At 46.2% G+C, this 21,541-nt stretch overlaps 2 protein-coding genes across 2 annotated transcripts; both read left to right on the forward strand.

The window, feature by feature from the left end:
- The first annotated feature begins 1,389 nt into the window (after nt 1-1,389).
- LOC148401341 (potassium voltage-gated channel subfamily A member 3) lies at nt 1,390-6,809 on the forward strand. The gene is made up of 3 exons (XM_088368844.1): nt 1,390-4,318; nt 6,039-6,108; nt 6,199-6,809. The coding sequence occupies exon 1, from the start codon at nt 1,655-1,657 to the stop codon at nt 3,248-3,250; it is 1,596 nt and encodes a 531-aa protein (XP_088224970.1). The 5' UTR covers nt 1,390-1,654; the 3' UTR covers nt 3,251-4,318; nt 6,039-6,108; nt 6,199-6,809.
- Nucleotides 6,810-14,040: 7,231 nt separating this feature from the next.
- LOC148401342 (potassium voltage-gated channel subfamily A member 2-like) lies at nt 14,041-20,648 on the forward strand. The gene is made up of 2 exons (XM_088368733.1): nt 14,041-14,315; nt 15,450-20,648. The coding sequence occupies exon 2, from the start codon at nt 15,527-15,529 to the stop codon at nt 17,024-17,026; it is 1,500 nt and encodes a 499-aa protein (XP_088224859.1). The 5' UTR covers nt 14,041-14,315; nt 15,450-15,526; the 3' UTR covers nt 17,027-20,648.
- Nucleotides 20,649-21,541: the final 893 nt, after the last annotated feature.

The following is a 21,541-nucleotide window of genomic DNA, read 5'->3' on the forward strand; positions in this document are numbered from 1 at the left end:
TGAACGAGCCAGAGTACGGCACAGCTTTGTAGGCCGGCTTAGGAGTTGAAGTTGTTCTATATTTATCGTGGAAAGTAGAAGCCACGTTTTGAGGGCCTTTAGCTGTCTCTGAGCTCCGTCCCAGTGGAGCAACTGGCCCTTTAATGCAAGACTTATTCAGTGTGGCCTCAATCGGCAAATGGTCTCTTTCACTGTCCCAGTCTCACTTATCAGCAGAATGAGCATTTTGAGGTGACACTTGAAATGCCCTCATTTGAAATTCATAAACACGCTATGAATTAAATGGAACATATAAAACATTTTAGTGAAATGTTGATTGGCGCACGGAGTTACTCAGTTAAATTACAATTCTGCTCACTGCCGCAATTGGGTTGGCAATCTAATACAATCCAACGCAAGAGCTGCTTAAGAAAGCAGCTGTCGAAAAAAATATTTTCTTCATGAAGTTGTTGCCAGACGTCATACGATGCTCATCTGGTAAAAGCAGACCAAGGTCAAGGTCGTTTTGCTTCCTTTCTCCATTAGAAAATTATTTTCACTTGTTGCTCTCTGTGTGTATGAACACAGAATGTGATGATGAAATTTTGAAGAGAGCTACAGATTCGGCATGCTTCAATGTTTTTATTCTCCGCTCACAAATCTACAACCACCCACTTGACTACACCCACACACACGCAGGGGTGCACACAGAAGGGGTCAGCATTGTGACACTTATACTTTCTGTTATGCCCGTTTCCCACGTGAGGAAAAGCCATACAGAAAATGGATGGATGAACTTTCTATTCTTGTTTTCTTCACGTGAGGATTAGCATTTATTGCGTTTTCTTTGTGATCTCACCGGGGATGATCATCCGGTGCACATTACACAGCCAGCAAATATTTTTCAAAACAGCCTCAGTAAAAACCGAGTTGAATAAAAACATATATACATATACGTATTTTTAGAGCACTTTTGCAGTTTCCCTTTTTCCCTTTTCATTTCAGAACCCTGGACAGCAACTGTTCTGAACATTTCTGCAACCAGACTGGAAAAATCCAAATAATGTGTTATTTGGATCAATACATACGTACGCTCTGAGGAAGGGATTTTTTTTTTTACTTTTTACCAGCCTATAACTGCTCGTTGTCTGTCGAAGTGAATGGGACTGTTTTATTTAAAATTGCTTTCCATTCAGCATTTAGCTTTTCACGTCCAAAGCAATTACGTCTTAAATCATCATCTAATAACTGGGAACGATTGGTATATTTGTGGGCACCACCGCCTCGGGTTCTATCTATGAGCAACGACCTTGTTTGAAAAGCAGATTGATGCGTGCGTGCATGCAGGCGTGCGTTGGGGCGTCCGGCGTAACAAAGACGAGAGCGCGACGGGGAGGTGGGCACGCCCAAAAAACGGAGCTTGTTGAATGACGGCTGACTGTTGCTTTCGACGTGCGTCCTTGCGCGCCGCTATTGGCCGAAGAGGAGAGACATGCACCCATGCGCTTCGTGCTGTGGGCGGGTAGAAAGCTTGTTTATAACCTCCACGTCTCCGAGGATGGGCGGGAACAGCAGCCACGGAGTGGAGTGAGAGTGAAGGAGGACGAAGAAGACGCCAGGCACCAAGCTGTAGTGGCGGCGGGGTTCGCGGAGGGGGCGAGGCGGCCGTCCCTGGATGCGTAGTGAGCCGCGCATGGACGACCACCTGAGCCTCCTGCGATCACCCCCACCGAGCGTGTGCAAAACACGGGACGACAACCTGGTGAACCACGGCTACACCGAGACGGAGCAGGACGTCATGACCGTTGCGGCATGTGACAACATGTTGGAGGAGTCGGTGGCTCTCCCCGGCCACCACTCTCTGGATCGATACGAGCCGGACCACGAGTGCTGCGAGAGGGTGGTCATCAACATATCTGGCTTGCGCTTCGAGACGCAGCTCAAGACACTCTCGCAGTTCCCAGAGACCCTGCTGGGGGACCCCAAGAAGAGGATGAGGTACTTTGATCCCCTCAGGAACGAGTACTTCTTCGATCGGAACCGACCCAGTTTTGATGCCATTCTGTATTACTACCAGTCAGGAGGGCGCATCAGGAGACCCGTCAATGTCCCCATTGATATCTTCTCAGAGGAGATTCGCTTCTACGAGCTGGGCGAGGAGGCTATGGAGAAGTTCCGGGAGGATGAGGGCTTCATTAAGGAGGAGGAGCGGCCCTTGCCGGAGAATGAGTTCCAGAGACAGGTGTGGCTGCTGTTTGAGTACCCGGAGAGCTCGGGGCCAGCGCGGGGCATCGCCATAGTCTCCGTCCTAGTCATCCTCATCTCCATCGTCATCTTCTGCTTGGAGACGCTGCCTGAATTCAGAGATGAGAACCGCGATTCAATTCCTGTGGCGCCGGTGATTAACGGCACCCTGCCCTATTTCATCAGCCCCTTCTCAGACCCCTTCTTTGTGGTGGAGACACTGTGCATCATCTGGTTCTCCTTCGAGCTCCTGGTGCGCTTCTTTGCGTGTCCGAGCAAAGCCACGTTCTCCAAGAACATCATGAATATTATTGACATTGTGGCCATCATCCCGTACTTCATCACTCTGGGGACGGAGCTGGCGGAGCGACAAGGCAATGGACAGCAGGCCATGTCACTGGCCATCCTGCGCGTCATTCGCCTTGTGCGCGTCTTCCGCATCTTCAAACTCTCGCGTCATTCCAAAGGCTTGCAGATTTTGGGTCAGACCCTCAAGGCCAGCATGCGAGAATTGGGCCTGCTCATCTTCTTCCTCTTCATCGGCGTCATCCTCTTCTCCAGCGCCGTGTACTTCGCGGAGGCCGACGACCCAGACTCGGGATTCAACAGCATCCCGGACGCTTTCTGGTGGGCCGTTGTCACCATGACCACCGTTGGCTACGGGGACATGCATCCTGTCACCATAGGGGGCAAGATCGTGGGCTCTTTGTGCGCCATCGCCGGCGTGCTGACCATCGCGCTGCCTGTGCCAGTCATCGTGTCCAATTTCAACTACTTCTACCACCGGGAGACAGAAGGTGAAGAGCAGGCCCAGTATCTGCACGTGGGCAGCTGTCAGCCTCTGCCCGAGCCCGAGGAACTGAGGAAGACGCGCTCGTCTTCATCACTCAGCAAGAGCGAGTACATGGTGATAGAGGAGCATGGCATCAACAGCGCCTTCAAGCAGCAGCCAAACTTTCCCACCAGCACTCTGAACAACTCGCAGAACTGCATCAACATCAACAAGAAGATCTTCACCGACGTGTAGTCGGTTCTGGTGTCACGCGCGTCAAGAGAGGACGCGCCAAGGGTCGGATGTCATGGAAGCGATGCAAGATCAGTGAGGGGTTAAAAAAAAACAAGAGAGAGAGAGAGAGAGAGAGAGAGAGAGAGAGAGAGAGAGAGAGAGAGAGAGAGAGAGCAAGTCCCGTCGACTCAGAAAATTAGTTTGTTTCAGTCCTTACAATTAAAAAAAAAACCAAATTAAATAAAATCACGTATCCGGAGGAAAGGCACTCCATAAAAGCCTGCAATAGAAAGCGAACCCGTTGTAGCCGTTAAGGGAAGCTTTAAAACTGTGAAAGACTACAAATGTATACTCCAATGACTTTCACCTTGTATTAACCAGAGTTGTGATTCGTCAGTCGTAGCCGATGTGCATTATCCAGGATCGTTTCGATGTGTTCAATGTGTCTTTAAACACACGTAGTGTCTGAAAAAAACAACCAAGTTGACATAAATCTATTAGACTGTGCTATGCCTTTATTATGCGTTAAAGTCTAGTCCAAAGTGCTACATGTGTTAAAAATCAACCCCCGTGTAGAGTAGAGGCTTTTAGCCGTGCCGCGTGGGGCCAGTGGACCACCACGCTGTCTCATCACCCACTCAAGACACATGTAAGATAAAGAGAGGCAGAGCTCTTCCACGCGCGCTTCTCTTTGGATGCCTCAAATATAGCCTGCTGTGATGCAATCTCCATGGCGACGGCCGTTTCCAGGGCAACCCCAACCACCGTTGCCATGGCGCCCCTGTTTCCACAGAAACCTCCCAGATGGCTTGGAAAGCTATATTAAAGATTAGCATCTGAATAGCATGTCCTTAAGGACAGCTGTTGATGACGTTAGGTGTGTTTGCGCGTAAACACCAACGCGTTCATCAAAATTCGACTGTGATTCTCCAAATGGTGCCAACTTTAATTATTGGACCAGTCTCAAAACAAGGAAGTGGATGGAGAGGGAGGCGGCCTTCAAGGAATTCTGAATGGACTGTCTGGCTATCCTGGTTGCAATACTGATAGCACCCAGCAGGAGTTGCTCTTTACCCACCGATGGCACCCGTAAGTACTCGCGCGTTTCCTTTCCATAATTGCACGTTTCCCTTTCACCACTAAAAATGTCGGCGGATTTGCCACTGCTCTGTGGACCTGCCAATGCTGACATCCTGTTTGTTTGGACTGGTCCCAAAGAGGACGCGTTCAACACTTGGTGTCGTTTACTGGTGTTTTTTGTTTCTTTGTCTATGGCGTGTTTTCACCTTCAGTTGACTTTGTGTATGAACAACATGCCCACTTTGCTGCTCTCGCCAGTGCCCCCTGGCGGCCATCATCGCTAGCCAGCAGAACAGGTGGCTCGTTTCCATTTGTGACCTTGTTGTTTTCCAAGAGAGAGACGTGACTGAAAAGGGAGAGCTCCCCACACATGCATAAGCTAGGGTTTTTATTCTGAATAGAATATAGTTGGCATCCTTAGAGACCGTACCTTGTCAAATGGTATCAGCTAAAATGTGAGATAGTTCTACAGGTCCATAAATATTGGGACATCAACTGAATTCTCATCTTTTTGCTTTCAAACGCCACCATATTAGATTTAAAATGAAACAAGGTGTGCTTTACCTGCAAATATTCATCTTTAATTTGAGGGGATTTGTTTCCAAATTATTATGAAATTAGCACAGTTGTTTATATTCATGCCTTACATATTTTTAGGAAACTAAAGGAATGAGACAGTTTAGCTGGTCAGTTGTTCCATGGACGGATTCCCTTGTATTTATTGCTGACAAAGCATCAGGATGAATTCTGAAATAGGCAATGAGATCATCTTATATTCGGCCAAATGCTTCACACTGCAGATGGACACTGACACAAAGCATAATGTGGAAACAACCAAAGAGTTTGTGAAGTCACAGAAGTGGAATGACCACTGGCAATGGCCAAGAAGCCCATCTTTTGTCCGTGTCCCAATATTTATGGCCCTGGCTGTATGCAGCCAGGTCACTTTCACTAAGACAAATGAGAGGGAGTCTCACAGAATGACCCACATTACTGATTATTCTTTTGTGACCTTGCTTTTCAAATCTTCTTGTGAAAACCTCATCAGCAAAATGGCATCCTCACTTCTCAGGTCACATAAAAGCTCCACTGAGGGGCAATTGTACTTGTTTACCCTCTAATCTGATTGGTCAGGCTGTTGAAATGGGAATCAGCTGGATGGCTTGGCCAGAATACAAATCCAGTGGCGCTCACAGGTCTTCTCCCTTGCCTTTTCTTTTCTTTCCTTTCTTTTTTTTTTTTTGCAACAGTCATGCACTTGCTATGAGTGAACAGGGCGTCTGCTTTTCTGAATGGCAACTTGGCAAGCGAGCTTCGCCTCTCATCTTCTCTTTTGACACATTTGGGAGACACAATTTGGTGACAGTGTCTGTGTTTTTTTTTCTCTCTAGTCTGGGGAAACACTGCGAAATACTTGTCTCAGTTGTTCAAGACCAACATTTCTTTCTTTGCTCCAGCAGTTAGCAACTATTATTATTATTATTGTTATCGTTATTATTATTATTATTATTATTATTATTATAATATTTCATTTATTTATTTACAGAAAATGATCAGTGTCTTACAAGCAGCACTCATTTTACATTCACAAAGGCAAAAATTTGTATGAGCATATGCCTTTGCATCAGGATTGTAAATTCAGGGTTTGGGTTTGTTCATGTTCAGAAGGAGAAAGTGGAATTTCTTACTACCACCACATGACTATTAACAATATTGCCTTCCATGTCAGTTTCTCAGGTGGAAGCTGTCCAGGCCGCCTGGAAGACTTGATGCTCCCTCGTGGACTGTCTCTCGTGCAGGTATATTCCAAAATCAACCTGAGAACATAAAGATAGTGACTGAATGGTATTTTGCTTGCCTTTTTAAAAATCATCTTTTTCTCTCTGCAGGGATCTAAGACAGTATTTCTGCAGACCAAATGGAGTAAACTTGATTGACAAAGAATTCCCCCTGGAGGAGAATTTCCGTCTCTGCCTTCTCGCTGGCATCCTCTTACTCGGTGCCTATATAGAAGCTCCACCCTGCCGCTTGATCATCTTGCAGACCAAGAGTCAGGAAAATCGCAAGAATTATAAAAACAAACAAACAAACAAACAAACAAACAAACAAACAAACAAACAAACAAAAAAAAAACATCAGTACAATTGATGACATTTTTTTCCTATTGAACGCTGCAACAAAATAAGAGGCCAAACTTTTTGAGTGATAAGAAACTGTGATACAAATGAAAGACTGTTAACCACATGCCTTTGTTAGCTCTGTGTGCTCTGTATTGCTAACATTTAAACTACATGTATGTTACATGTGATGTCTGCTGCTATTCCCCAGGCCTGAATGATTTAAAAAAAAAAAGTGCACGCAGCACAGACATGCAAGCACACAAAGCTTGCATCTGTCCTTGAGTGCTCTGCTGCAGAATGTTGACAAGGGGAGGCTGCGTATGTCACTATTTGTTCTATGTTACTCTGTGCTGTCTTTAAACATGACCCATTTAACCAGATCATAACTAGCACTGTCTTTATTTCAAACAACACATCGTCAGTGAATGATTTATGGACCATATTAACACACTTAAAATGTTACAAATCAAATTGAAGGTCAGAGCTGACATTGTTTTGAATTTGTTACAGAATATTCTATACTGCCAAAAACTATTGTGACAGCCATATGCAATGATACCAAACTGTGGAAAAATATGCATGATGCCAATAAAATGCACAGCTTGCCAAAGGAGTACAGCAGGAAATCACCATAGCAACAAGAGCGAGCTCTTGCTCACGACGAATATATGCACAGAAGGAGAAACCACCGAACGTCTCACATTCTGACCTGTTTGCACTTTCTGACATGAAGATGGTTGACTGCGTGTGTGTGGGTGAATGTGTGTGCGTATGTGTTTACCTCCTGGCAGAGAAACAGTGCGTGATCCCGCAAGCAGACATCGACTCCATTTGAACGGGAGTTAAACACCATCCATGGACCACATTGGTGAGCCAGAATTGAGCAGGTTGTTCAGCTTGCGGTAAATTATGAAACCGTAACTGACAGTGTTTAGAGATAGCAAGAGAAATTAGGTCATTGTAAAATAAAATACAAAATATGTATTTTAAGGCGCAATGCAAACAAATCAAATCAACAGCCGTCCATCCATTTTCTCACTGGGGTGAGTTGGAGCCTGTCCGAGGTGATATCAGGTAAGAGGCAAGAAAGACTTTGCCATCCAATCAGATGGCACGATAAGCAGTCATACTCACATTTACGCCTAAGGAGTCATAGAATCAAATCATACATGCCGTGTGACATAAAGATGACCGGATTTATGTCAGATTAAACTGATTCTTGTTTTCTATATGGACCAATAGAGCTCTGAGTGATTTATTGTTTCCAGGAAAGATGATGCTGTTGCGCATGTTATGATGCATGTTAGCTCAGTACCGCATTGTTACAAAAAAAAAGCGCTGTCACTTGAAACACAAACAATCACGCTTGATTAATGCGGTTGTCAGACCACAGCGAGGGTGCATTAACTGTTGATTTGATTGTACTGTCCAGACGGAGAGCACTTAAGTACTACCCACAGCCTGAGGAGCAAACATTTGCCGTGGGAATGATTTCTTCACTTCATACTTGATTCAGAGTCACATTAAGTCCAGTGACTATTTTGTAAATAGTGCAAAGATTGGCTTGCTAACATGTGACCCTTCTTGGCCTTTTCTGGCACTATCTGAAGTATGCACTGGGGGAGGTAGGGGGGGCATGGGGGCAGTGGCCCTCCCTGAAATATGCTTGGACAGCCCCAGGTGCCAGGCTAGATTTTTGAAAAAGGTTTACTTTTGCGGACCCACCAAAAATATATTTCAGTAACTGATAGGTGAATGAGCTTTGCAAATATTGCACCATCTCGCGTGTAACACATCAGCCAATTCAACAAAGACGATACAAAATACACAAACAACTTTTAATCCTACCTGTAGAATTCTTTTAAACGGGGTTTCTGTTTAAGGCAGGAAAGATGACTAAAAGGTAATTAAAAATATTTTTTTCAACATATTATTACATGTGCTAATATTGTTTCTCTATATGACAGTATCCGCTAAGTTTCTTTTTCGACCTCCACAGCAGTTGACGCATCGATTGCTCTGTCTGAGTCCAGGACTAACAACTGCCAGTGAAAGCGCATCCAGAATCAATAAAGTGCCTTGCCTGTGATGGTAAGGACATATCTCACCATGAGAGCAATGATGGCTGTTCTCAACAGTAGTAGACTGGACTTGTACTTCCAAGGACAGTGTCTAAATATATGGAGCTGAGGTCTTGATGATAAACATATTAAGCATTGTTTTGAAATGAAATGAAAAAGCAACATTAAACAAATTCCAAGGTAATAATAATAATCAATAATTGGACAGTGTGTGCATGTCTTGTTATTTAATGTTCACCTGCTGCAGCAGCAGTAGAGGTCATCCAGAACTCCTCCCCAGCAGTGTGCTGTCATAAGTTGGATCAGCGCCCTCTTCTCACCTTTTCCATGTCTCCCTCCTCCTCCTCCTCCTCCTCCTCCTCCTCCTCCTCCTCTCCTCCAAATGTCCTCCTCTGTTAATGAAGGAGGAGAGGAACTGCACAACCATCATTAAGATTATTTATTACTCATGCTATACTCTTAGCATGTGTAACGCCCTCATATGCCCGCAACAGCAACATTAAATAAATGTGCAACATTAAAGACATAAAACAGTATTTAGACAATCTGTCAAAAGACAAAATTGGACGGCTGCCAAAAATAAGAGTCTGAGCCATCATCATTAATTTTCTACTGCCTCTCCTTGTCAGGGTACAAACAGGTGTGGCCAAATAACCATTCACACTCACATTCAGAATTTAGACTCAAATGAGGCTAAAATGTATTTTTGGATAGGAAATTGGAGGAAAGGACATTCAAAGTCCACACAAAAGAATTTCACCTCGGTCCTCATGCATAGTGGGCCATCGATCATCTCAATGACCCTTTTGAAAGGACAATGAATTGGACATTGGCATGCAGGCTCCATTGACCCTCCATTTAAAGATGAGCTTTTTATTCATTGACATTCAAGGATGGTGCTGGTTTAAGAGTTTCTGCACATCAATCAGTCCTCATATGTGAAGTGGCACCTGCTCTCCACATACACCTTCAGTCTTAGTGCAAAACTGATTGCTAGTGATCAATGAGCTAATGTTACATCTTTGCCGGTCCTATATGTCATCATCCTGATCAGGGTAATGACACGTTGATTGAAGCAGGGTTGCCTGTGCTTGGATTGTGCAGAACAGCAGAGCAAGGAAGAAGGCAGGAACATGATGTAGCCCTCGAGGGAAACTATAATTGCAATGTGGCCCACAACAACAATGATCTTGAGTTTTGAGAAACACTTTAAAAAAAACTAACTACATATTCTATGTTCCTTCTTTTATATTAAGTAAAGTTGAGTACTAAGCCCACAAATAATTGTATTTAAATTGGTTGATACATTATCAGGGCTGTCAAACTCATTTTTGTCCCAGGCCGCATCATAGTTATAGTTTCCTTCAGAGGGCCATTATGGCTGTCAACCCAAATAAATTTATGACTGTCTAATATTATATACAGCAGGGGCTCTCGAGGACCAGACTTGGGCTCCGCTGATATACAGTACACAACAAACAAATACGTAGTTTTGAAATCAGAGATTAGTAAAAACTGCTCAATTCCCCCCCCCACCCCCCAAAAAAATATAATGGCAATAAAACGTGCTAGTGTTAGAGAAGACAATTTGTAATTATAATATTGACACATCAATGCAAATTTGTCTATCCATCCATCTTCTTTAGGAGGTACTCCCAGACTTCCCTCTCCCCAGCCACTTCATCCAGCTCATCCCGGGGGATCCCAAGGCGTTCCCAGGCCAGCTGAGAGACATAGTCTCTCCAGCGCGTCCTGGGTCATCACCGGGGTCTCGTACCGGTGGGACATGCCCGGAACACCTCCCAGGGAGGCGTCCAGGAGGCATTCTGATGAGATGCCCGAGCCACCTCATCTGGCTCCTCTCAACGTGGACGAGTAGCGACTCTACTCCGAGTCTCTCCCGGATGACCGAGCTTCTCACCCTATCTCTAAGGGAGAGCCCGGACATCCTGCAGAGAAAACTCATTTCAGCCGCTTGTATCCGGGATCTCGTTCTTTCGGTCATGACCCATAGCTCGTGACCATAGGTGAGGGTAGGAGTGTAAATCGACCGGTAAATTGAGAGCTTTGCCTTTTGGCTCAGCTCTCTCTTCACCACGACGGAACGGTACAGAGTCCGCATTACTGCCATTATTGCGCTCCATCCTCGCCTCACTCGTGAACAAGACTCCAAGATACTTGAACTCCTCCACTTGGGGCAGGATCTCATCCCCGATCTGGAGAGGGCATTCCACCCTTTTCCGACCGAGGACCATGGACTCGGATTTGGAGGTGCTGACCCTCATCCCGACCGCTTCACACTCGGCTGCGAACCGTTCCAGTGAGAGCTGGAGATTACGGCCTGAAGAAGCCAACAGCACCATGTCACCTGCAAAAAGAAGAGACAAGATGCTGAGGTCCCCAAACCGACTTACTGCCAGAAATGCGGACCAAACTCTGGCATCGGTGATACAGGGACCGAACCGCCCTTATCAGTTGGCTCGGCACCCCGTACTCCCGAAGCACCCTCCACAGAACCTCCCGAGGGACATGGTCGAACGCCTTCTCCAAGTTCACAAAACACATGCGGACTGGTCGGGCGAACTCCCATGCACCCTCGAGGATCCTGCCGAGGGTGTAGAGCTGGTCCACTGTTCCACGGCCAGGACGAAAGCCACACTGCTCCTCTTGAATCCGAGGTTCAACCTCCCGACGGACCCTCCTCTCCAGCACCCCTGAATAGACCTTACCAGGGAGGCTGAGGAGTGTGATTCCCCTGTAATTGGAACACACCCTCCGGTCCCCCTTCTTAAAGAGGGGAACCACCACCCCAGTCTGCCAATCCAGAGGCACTGTCCCCGATGTCCACGCAACGTTGTAGAGGCGTGTCAGCCATGACAGCCCCACAACATCCAGAGCCTTTAAGAACTCCGGGCGGATCTCATCCACCCCCGGGGCCTTGCCACCGAGGAATTTTTTCAACTACCTCAGTGACTTCGACCCCAGAGATTGGAGACTCCGCCTCAGAGTCTCCAGGCCCTGCTTCCTCAATGGAAGGCGTGTAGGTGGAATTGAGGAGGTCTTCGACGTATTCTCCCCACCGACTCACGACGTCTTGAGTCGAGGTCAGCAGCACACCATCCCCACTGTAAACAGTGTTGACGTTGCACTGCTTCCCCCTCCTGAGACGCCGGATGGTGGACCAGAATTTCCTCGAAGCCTTCCGGAAGTCATTCTCCATGGCCTCACCAAACTCCCACGCCCGGGTTTTTGCCTCAGCAACCGCCGAAGCCGCGTTCCGCTTGGCCATCCGGTACCTGTCAGCTGCCTCCGGAGTCCCGCAGACCAAAACAGCCCGACAGGACTCCTTCTTCAGCCGGTGTCCACCAGTGGGTTCAGGGATTGCCGCCACGACAGGCACCAACGACCTTACGACCATAGCTCCGGTCGGCCGCCTCAACAATGGAGGCGCAGAACATGATCCACTCAGACTCAATGTCCCGCGCCTCCCCCGGGACGTGGGAAAAGCTCTGCCGGAGGTGGGAGTTGAAGCTCTTCCTGACAGGGAATTCTGCCAGACGTTCCCAGCAGACCCTCACAGAGCGTTTGGGTCTGCCAGGTCGGACCGGCATCCTCCCCCACCATCTGAGCCGACCCACTACCAGGTGGTGATCAGTTGACAGCTCCGCCCCTCTCTTCGCCCGAGTGTCCAAAACATGCGGCTGCAAATCCAATGACACGACTACAAAGTCGATCATAGAACTGCGGCCTAGGGTGTCCTGGTGCCTAGTGCACACATGGACTCCCTTATGCTTGAACATGGTGTTCATTAAAGAAAATCCGTGTCGAGCACAGAAGTCCAATAATAGAACACTGCTCGGGTTCAGATCGGGGGGGCTGTTCCTCCCAATCACGCCCTTCCAGGTCTCACTGTCATTGCCCACGTGAGCATTGAAGTCACCCAGTAGAACGATGGAGTCCCCAGAAGGAGCGCTCTCCAGCACTTCCTCCAGGGACCCCAAGAAGGGTGGGTACCCTGAGCTGCTGTTTGGTGCATAGACACAAACAACAGTCAGGACCCGTCCCCCCACCCGAGGGCGGAGGGAGGCTACCCTCTCGTTCATCGGGGTGAACCCCAATGTACAGGCGTCCAGCTGGGGGGCAATAAGTATACCCACACCTGCTCGACGCATCTCACCGTGGGCAACTCCAGAGTGGAAGAGAGTCCAGCCCCTCTCGAGAGGGTTAGTACCGGAACCCAAACTGTGTGTGGAGGCAAGTCTGACTATATCTAGTCGGAACTTTTCTGCCCCACACACCAGTTCGGGCTCCTTTCCAGCCAGAGAGGTGACATTCCATGTCCCAAGAGCCAGCTTCTGCAGCCGGGGATCGGACCGCCAAGGTCCCTGCCTTTGGCCGCTGCCCAGCTCACAATGCACTCGACCCCTTTGGCCCCTCCCACAGGTGGTGAGCCCATGGAAAGGGGGACCCACGTTTCCTTTTCGGGCTGTGCCCGGCCGGGCCCCATTTTGTCTTTGTGGCCAAATATAATTACACTGTTATGTGGCATAACATTTGTTCTTAATTTATAATTTAGATGTAGTAATTTTGCCTTAAACGTGACTCAATGCCACCATGTACATTTTGAGTAAAATACCCAGAGGTTATACTCTCATTTTACTCTGAACAATGCAATTTGCTGAGTTGCTGACAATGTTCTGATTATTTACAGACCTCCTCACTGTATCACAGTCCACTAATTACTGGCCAGACCTGTAAGGCACATGCAGGCATACACACAAGTCTCTAATGCAATCATGAAGTACAGTTGCTGGAATTCATGTGCACATGCAGCGATTGCATCTTTCATCCCCTGCTTGGAAATGCGGCAACTGGAAATCCGAATACACTACAAGTCAAAGTGCTATTAAATGAGAATGTGTTTGTCCAAAAACTAAGATTTAATTGGCTCATTAATCTGACATCCAATTTAATCCAGCCAATACTACCTTTTTCATATTTGTGAAAATCTGAGAGAGCGAGAGAGAGAGAGAGAGAGAGAGAGAGAGAGAGAGAGAGAGAGAAAGAGAGAGAGAGAGACAGACAGAGAGAGAGAGAGAGAGAGAGAGAGAGAGACAGACAGAGAGAGAGAGAGAGAGAGAGAGAGAGAGAGAGAGAGAGAGAGAGAGAGAGAGAGAGAGAGAGAGAGAGAGAGAGAGAGAGAGAGAGAGCGAAACCTTGAGAAAGGACTGCAGATGGGGGAATCCCCGTTCCAATATGTCGCTATAAAATGTTAGTTGCAATAATGTAAGAGCCCATTTAATGAAATTGTTGAAACAGTAATCCAAAAAAAGTAATTTTCCAGCCTGCACATTGTACTTAGAAATGGCGTGGATGAAAACATAAAATGATTAATGTTATATCAGTTTTTGTGCATACAGTACAGAATAAAATCAACAATTTGTTTCCCCTCTGGATTTAGCGACGCTTCCCCTTTAACTTGAGCCACTTGAGTGTCGGGAAAGCGGGGTGGGTAAGTGGGTGGGGGCGCAGCAGTGTGGGGCGAGGCGCGCCATGCAGAAGCTCTTAGTATGCGCCGCGATGCCCAACTGCAGCCCACGCAATTCCATGGTGGTGGATGTAAATGACAGATGAGAGACGCGGGTCGAGCAGGCAACTCCACACGACTGCGACAAGATGGCACAATCGATGGACATGCGAATCAAATAAGGAAAGAAAAGAAAAGAGATGACCACTCACCGCCGTCACTTTAAGAGGAGTCAAACTGGATACAATCTCGTTCATCTGCGCATCAAGCGAATCACGGTGAATTCCTGCATGCGTTTAAGCTGAAACGATAACAAATAAAGCTTAGCTCTGCTTTGATTAGTGCACGGACATGGCTGGATCAATAGAAAAGGGCTGCAAATGGCTTAAGCATGTTGGGCACCTGTCACTTCCAACTCATTCTCCCTGCTTCCGTGTGCCAATAATCAACTATCACATTTGGCATTTAATGTGGAAGTGACCCAGTGCATGAACTTGGGTAGTAAACATTTTAACCTTAGTGACGTGCAACCATATGTGTTGTCATACGGACATCCACATGCAGAAAATTTCAGCGGAGGATACAGTTTATGGATTTGCTCTCGATTGCAATCACAGGTATCCATAATGACATCAGCATGGGGGGGGGGGGGGTTCAAGTCTGCCGGTATGATGCTTGAAGAGTAGTTCTGCCGCTGCACCTTTCGCCACGCTGAATAATAAACTCTCTGAAGTGACATGCCTGAATTTGAATGTCACCATCAGCACTCCAACCTGTAGACTGCATCTCGGCATGTATCCGTGAAAAGAGGTGAGGGCGGTAATTCCTGCGTCCTCATCCCTCATTCCCCTCACTGCCTTGCTGCAGAGTGCAAGATTTGGGTGATGTATGGCTGGAAGAAAAGGGAAGCTGCTGGCTGGACGGCGAGGGGTGACTTTGGACACTTCTGCTGGTCCTGTTGTGTTTCGCCACCGTCGATTGTAAGCCAGTCTTACAAAGGCACAGATATTGGACTTTTTTATAGCACACAAAATGCAGATAAAATTAAAACTGATACACATGAGCAGAGAGGGGAAAATAATCTGAGAGATTGTATGGAGCACTCAGCATATAATCGGATCTATTGGTTGTAATTGCAGCCTGTGAAAGCTGATACGATATTACTGGCTGGCATATTGATCCAACTGCACGCTCATGCAAGAGAGAACTCATAACCCAATACTCAGAGACAAAGTGGAGCCGATGTGCTCAAATGGTTAGGCCCCACCTTGCTTGTGTCTTTCAAATGTCCCCACAGACTTGCTTGCCTGCAGGAATGTTTGACAAATGCCGTCTTTCGGGGCGTTACTGTCAATATTAGCTGGCAACTATCAAACCAAAATGACATTTGTTTTCTTTTTCCTACCTTCTAGATCTTTATAGGTGTATCTCCTGTGGCCAAACGTGGCCCCGCCCCATTTAAAAGCTGCAGGTTCCATCGACCTCCAGCATGACGGTTGCGACCAGCGACCCGGCAGACGAAGCGGCCGCGCATCTCGGTCAGCCGCACGACCATTATGACCCGGAGCCAGATCATGAGTGCTGCGAGAGGGTCGTTATCAACATCTCGGGCTTACGCTTTGAGACGCAGCTCAAGACCCTGTCTCAGTTTCCAGAGACGCTTCTCGGCGATCCTAAGAAACGGATGAGGTACTTTGATCCACTTCGGAACGAGTACTTTTTTGACCGCAATCGTCCAAGCTTTGATGCCATTCTTTACTATTACCAATCTGGAGGGAGGCTGCGCAGGCCCGTTAACGTCACTCTTGATATTTTTTCCGAAGAGATTCGCTTCTATGAACTGGGTGAGGAAGCTATGGAAATCTTCAGGGAGGATGAAGGTTTCATAAAGGAAGAGGAGCGACCGTTGCCAGAGAATGAGTTTCAGCGACAGGTGTGGCTGCTCTTTGAGTACCCCGAGAGCTCAGGTCCAGCTCGGATCATCGCCATCATCTCCGTCATGGTGATTCTCATCTCTATCGTTAGCTTCTGTCTAGAAACACTGCCAGTTTTCCGAAATGAAGACGAGGAGTACAATTATCCCTTCCAACCCAATTCCAACATCAGCACCACCTACGAGACCTCGCCGTATTTTACTGATCCTTTCTTCATTGTGGAGACCCTGTGTATCATCTGGTTCTCGTTTGAGTTCCTTGTTAGATTCTTTGCTTGTCCCAGCAAAGCTGGATTTTTTGGCAACATAATGAACATCATCGACATCGTGGCAATTATTCCTTACTTCATTACCCTTGGCACAGAGCTGGCGGAGAGGCCGGAGGATCGAGAGGCGGGACAGCAGGCTATGTCCTTGGCTATCCTCCGTGTTATTCGTTTGGTCAGAGTCTTTCGCATTTTCAAACTCTCCCGCCACTCCAAGGGGCTGCAGATTTTGGGACAGACTCTGAAGGCCAGTATGCGTGAGCTGGGACTCCTCATCTTCTTCCTCTTCATTGGCGTCATCCTTTTCTCCAGCGCTGTTTACTTTGCTGAAGCAGATGAGCCCCAATCCCAGTTCAGCAGCATCCCAGAGGCCTTTTGGTGGGCAGTGGTATCCATGACGACCGTGGGCTATGGAGACATGGTCCCGACAACCATCGGAGGAAAGATCGTGGGCTCTCTTTGCGCTATCGCCGGCGTTTTGACCATCGCGCTACCAGTGCCGGTCATCGTGTCAAACTTCAACTACTTCTACCACAGAGAGACGGAGGGCGAAGAACAGGCTCAGTATCTAAATATCCCGAGTGTGCCTAAAGCCAGCTCAGTTGATGACCTGAAGAAGACCGGTCGGAGTGGCAGCGGGTCAACGCTCAGTAAGTCTGACTATGTGGAGATTCAGGAAGCTGTCAACCACAGCGCTGAGGACTTCCGACCCGAAGGCATGAAAACGGGCAACTGCACTCTCGCCAACACCAACTATGTCAACATCACCAAGATGGGCACGGATGTATAATGTCAGTTATAGGTGTTGATTCGCCTGATGTGGAGTCTGCAGAGACTGGGAATGGGAGAAAAAGTATGGCCATAGATGACCGGTATTTGGAAGGCCAGAGCAGATGATTTGGCGCAAAGGTCAACAGGAGAAGACCTCACGATCGCCCGTATCGAAGGGACCTGGACCACATCGGGATATCATCGGCTTCTGCATGGTGATAGTCTTACTTTCCTGACAGTAGTTATCCAGCTGGCAAAAGTAGCCAAATAGTAGCCTAAGAAGTAATAATCATTAGAAACCATCGAATGAGACGAAGACGACAACGCTCAATCAGATCATCGTAATGTTAATTTCAATGTAAATTAGGGATTACTTGAGTCCAAACTGGTTGTTCCGACTGGCCAGAGCACAGCAACCCTGTCATGGGAACAACCGAGAAAGATCCTCATACCTGATTACTTGACGATTAAAATCTGTAGGGCACTAACATTCCCCCTTGGTCTCGTCCAGACCACTGGCCTCTGCTGAGCCCAACACAATGGACCACAAGGAAGTGCTGAATCTGCGAACCGCAACAACGCATTACCTTTCCCCACTTTTCCTCAGTGCTGCGTTAGTGGGTATGCAGTCGTGATGCATTACCAAGCCTGGTTTGATTTTTAGTCAATGCAAACGTCTCTTCTAAGAGTGAATGTCTCATACGTGAATCACATTTCATCAGGTGATATTTTGGCCTGATTCTATGAAATGAACAATACGGAATACAAAAGTATGTAAAGCGCATTCAACATTAGTGCCTATTTGCGTATTTTGTGTTTTGTTTGTTTATCGTTGTACCTTTAAGTGTCTCTTTAACTGCCACACAGATCAATTGCTACAGAAATACTGCGTAGTTTAACACCACTGCCCAACAAAAACAAAGCTGTTCTTAACTTCATAGCATTCCATCCTTGTAGAAATGGACACAATGTGAAATTGCAACAATGTGGTGATATTTTTGCATTTTTTTTAGTAATGCTTGCGGCAGCTGAGGTAACTACTTAAATGTATCACTCGTTAAGACGCTCAGTGTATTAACCCTACAAGCCCAAGGACGATGAGTGACAAATGATTAATAATAGAAGAAAAATTAGCAAGCTTTGTAGTAGTATGCTTTGGCATTCAATACAGAATAATGAAATTATTTGATTTGCTCGCTGTTATATATTGGAAGAACGCATATGTCCATAAATTGGTCATATAAAGTATAAAGCGCTGGAAAAATTTACAAGATGAGATTTGGCTATATATAAATAAATGTTTGAGTAAAACGAAATTTTTCTGAGTGATTTTAAAAAGTTATGATGACCTAGCTCCCAAATTCACTCCAAATAATCTGATTATTTGCAGAAAATTTGAAATGGTGAAAAAAGAGAAAAACATTCTTTTGATCTCTCAATTTTTCTACAGCATATATACTGTATACATACTACATAAGGATTAACAAGAAACCAAAGACAATCATAGCGCCACCTAGATTGGCATCTTGGGTTGTAAAATAGATGCAAGTTCAGCACTTCTAAAGTACACTTCAATGTTTGTACCCGTGCACTTTGAACAATCGTTCCGATGGTGCCCATGAGCTTTTGCAAAACTAACTTACATTTTTCATCAGCGTTGATCAAATTTATGCTTTCCTGCTTTTGTAGTGCTGCATGTCTTTGGACGTTATCATTGTAGCATGCATCAATAGGAATAATATTAGCAGATGGACTCAAATATACTCCAATGTATTTATGGGCACCGGCGTAATATGCAGAATGTGGAAGACATGAATGTTTTGTTTCATGATTTCAGTGTGGAATGCGTCTTTGCTTTCGTTCAGTGACATGAGCTTCGAACCACGTGAAAGCACTCATTTTGCCAATTCAGGAAGACAAAGGTCGACGAGCATTATGGCAGAAAACACAATTGCCGATGTCATTGTTTTTCTTCAGTCAGGTGTGTCTCCATCAAAAAGAGTCTGTCAATGAGGGGAAAATATTGCGCAGCTTGCATACGGCGGTACAAAATGCCCAATGCTGTTCTTTACTCTTCAAATTCATCGCAGCGCACTGTTGACAGCGCGAATGTCATCATTTGGCACAAGTACACATACAGAGCACAATAAAGTAGTGGTGCAATGGTTAGCTAACTGGGGATCAGGTGCGGATTCATCAAAATGAAGTACCAGGAATTAATATGAGGATAAATGAATGAGACTAACTGCCCATATACGTTTTTCTGCCCGATCGGCATTTTTATAGCATTATGCTCCTGTGTGTCTCTATGTTAACATTTGCTGTCGAGACTGACACTAAAATTGAGTGGCAATCAAAGATCAACACTCACAAGATGGCGGCGCGTGCACACGCAGCGGCCACTCTCTGTCCCGTTCGGTGTTTTGTGAGTGTTTACTGAGTGTTTGTCCGGCAGTTTTGTGTGTGTTCGTTTCGTGTGATACGTCGTGCTACTAGTGCAGCGGGCATGTTCTGCTCAACATCGGCGGAAGTGGGTTTTATGGCGTTCTGGACTTTGGTGCGGAGAGATTAAGGGCGCTCGGACTGCTTCGTCATGGAGCGACGCCGGACTGGCCTGCTCTTCCTCCCCCGGTTGGACTGCGTCGTGAGCTCGTACTGCTCCGTCCTGGAGCATTGTTGGGATGCGTCGGCAGCGAGTCTGCGAGGCAGCGGAAGAGGGGCCAGCGCGAAGACGTCGGGCCAGGCTTGCGGCCAACCCAGCTCGCCCAGCCGTGCCTTCCATTCTCCTGGCGTACGTTCGTTCGCGGGACGACAAGATGGGTTGCGTTCGCCTGATAGGATCCACGAACCGGACAGTGCGTGCCTGCTGTGTGCTCGTGTTCGCAGTGGCCTGGTTGACTGTCATCTTTCCGGACTCTGCTGTGCATCGGGAGCGGCTAGCGTGCTATCACTCTTATATGTTCATCTTCTTGTTTTATTTTTCCTGTGTTGTTTACTTGTATGCGCGTTGTGAACTCTGTCTTGTCACCCTGGGATAGTGAGAAACGTAATTTCGATCTCTTTGTGTGTCTTGACATGCGGAGGAATTGACAATAAAGGAGACTTTGACTTTGACATACACAATTGTTGCTTTCAATGATATCAAAATGTCCTAAGCTTCAAATTTACATTGATTTCTTCTATGTAAATAAGGGATTGAAGTGGGTGCTCTCACAACTTTATCCAACATATAGTACATGCGGTTAAAGTGTATTTTGTACATTTAGAATGCTCTGTTATAGGAACCTCTTGAAAAAAAATATTTGGGAGGCATAGCTTCAAGGGGAATATACATATTCATGAGGCACTGCATTGTTTTGCACAATTTGTTATTGTTTGCTTTTCTGTGTGTGCGTGCGTGTGTGTGTGTGTGATGTGCGTGTGTGTGTGTGTGTATGTGAGTGTGTGTGTGTGTGTGATGTGCAGACTGTTGATTATATGTGAATCAGCATTCATCATGCCCTTCACAAGGACTTCCAGTGAATAACTACAAACGCACTATACATATGTCTAGAAAAATATTCAGTCATTCAAAATGAAAATCGACCTTTTAAATGTATTATTGGTCTTGATGATAAAACAATAACAATATCCTCAAGCTATTGTGTCTTTTTTTTTCTTCTGACGTTTCACACCCTCTGATGTGACGAAATTGTTAGCGTTATTAAGAAGTGAATTATTCCAATGGTCAAGATCTAAATATAGTGTCTTGTCATCAATTCGATTTATTTTCCTACAAGATGGACGAATCTTTCAGTACAGTATTGATGAAATCCCCACTGTCCATTAGAGAAGGATCGTTTTAGTCAACTGGAGAACTTCACCTTGGCTTTGTCATGCACTTTTTTTAAATGAGTCTTTATGCTGCTTGTCTGTGATTTACAGCAAACACAAAGTGCTCTATTTATAAACTGCAATACAGTAAACCAAAAAAGGAAGGTTTGGTATAGGGGAGAGCAAAATGTTCAGGTGTGTCTGCGGTAAATGGGACAAGTACAAACAAGTTCACAACCTGTGTGAACCGGTGGTCGGCTTCCTGTAGTGACCAAAAAAGCTTGTTTATTTTGTTGACGCTTGCTAAGTACGACGCTCTTCCGCTCTGTCCGTCCTTCTCACATTTCATTAAGCACACATTTCCTCTCATGTTTCTCTTTGTGGCAGCTTCCTAAACACAAGAGTAGACGCGCATGCACATTATCCGGAGTGATGCACCCCCTGTCCATCACATTTGGCTGCTTTCCAAAAAGTCAGCTAAAGAGAGCTGTCAGGGCAGTAAGTGGAAGTTGACTCAATCCGTTTTCAAATGTCCTTGAGCAAGACATTGGACACGACGTGGCCCCACTGACTTTTACACATCTTGCTGGCGGGACAATATGGTGCGAGAACCACAAATCACTATATGACTTTGAATTGGAGTAAATAAAAATAGAAAAAATATATGTCTATTTTCCTTTTATTTCCATCAAGGTTGACTTAGTTGTGATGTGTTCCCCCA

Source organism: Syngnathus floridae, chromosome 2, assembly GCF_059516105.1.
Source record: "Syngnathus floridae isolate MCC-2025c chromosome 2, RoL_Sflo_1.0, whole genome shotgun sequence".
NCBI classification, from domain to species: domain Eukaryota; kingdom Metazoa; phylum Chordata; class Actinopteri; order Syngnathiformes; family Syngnathidae; genus Syngnathus; species Syngnathus floridae.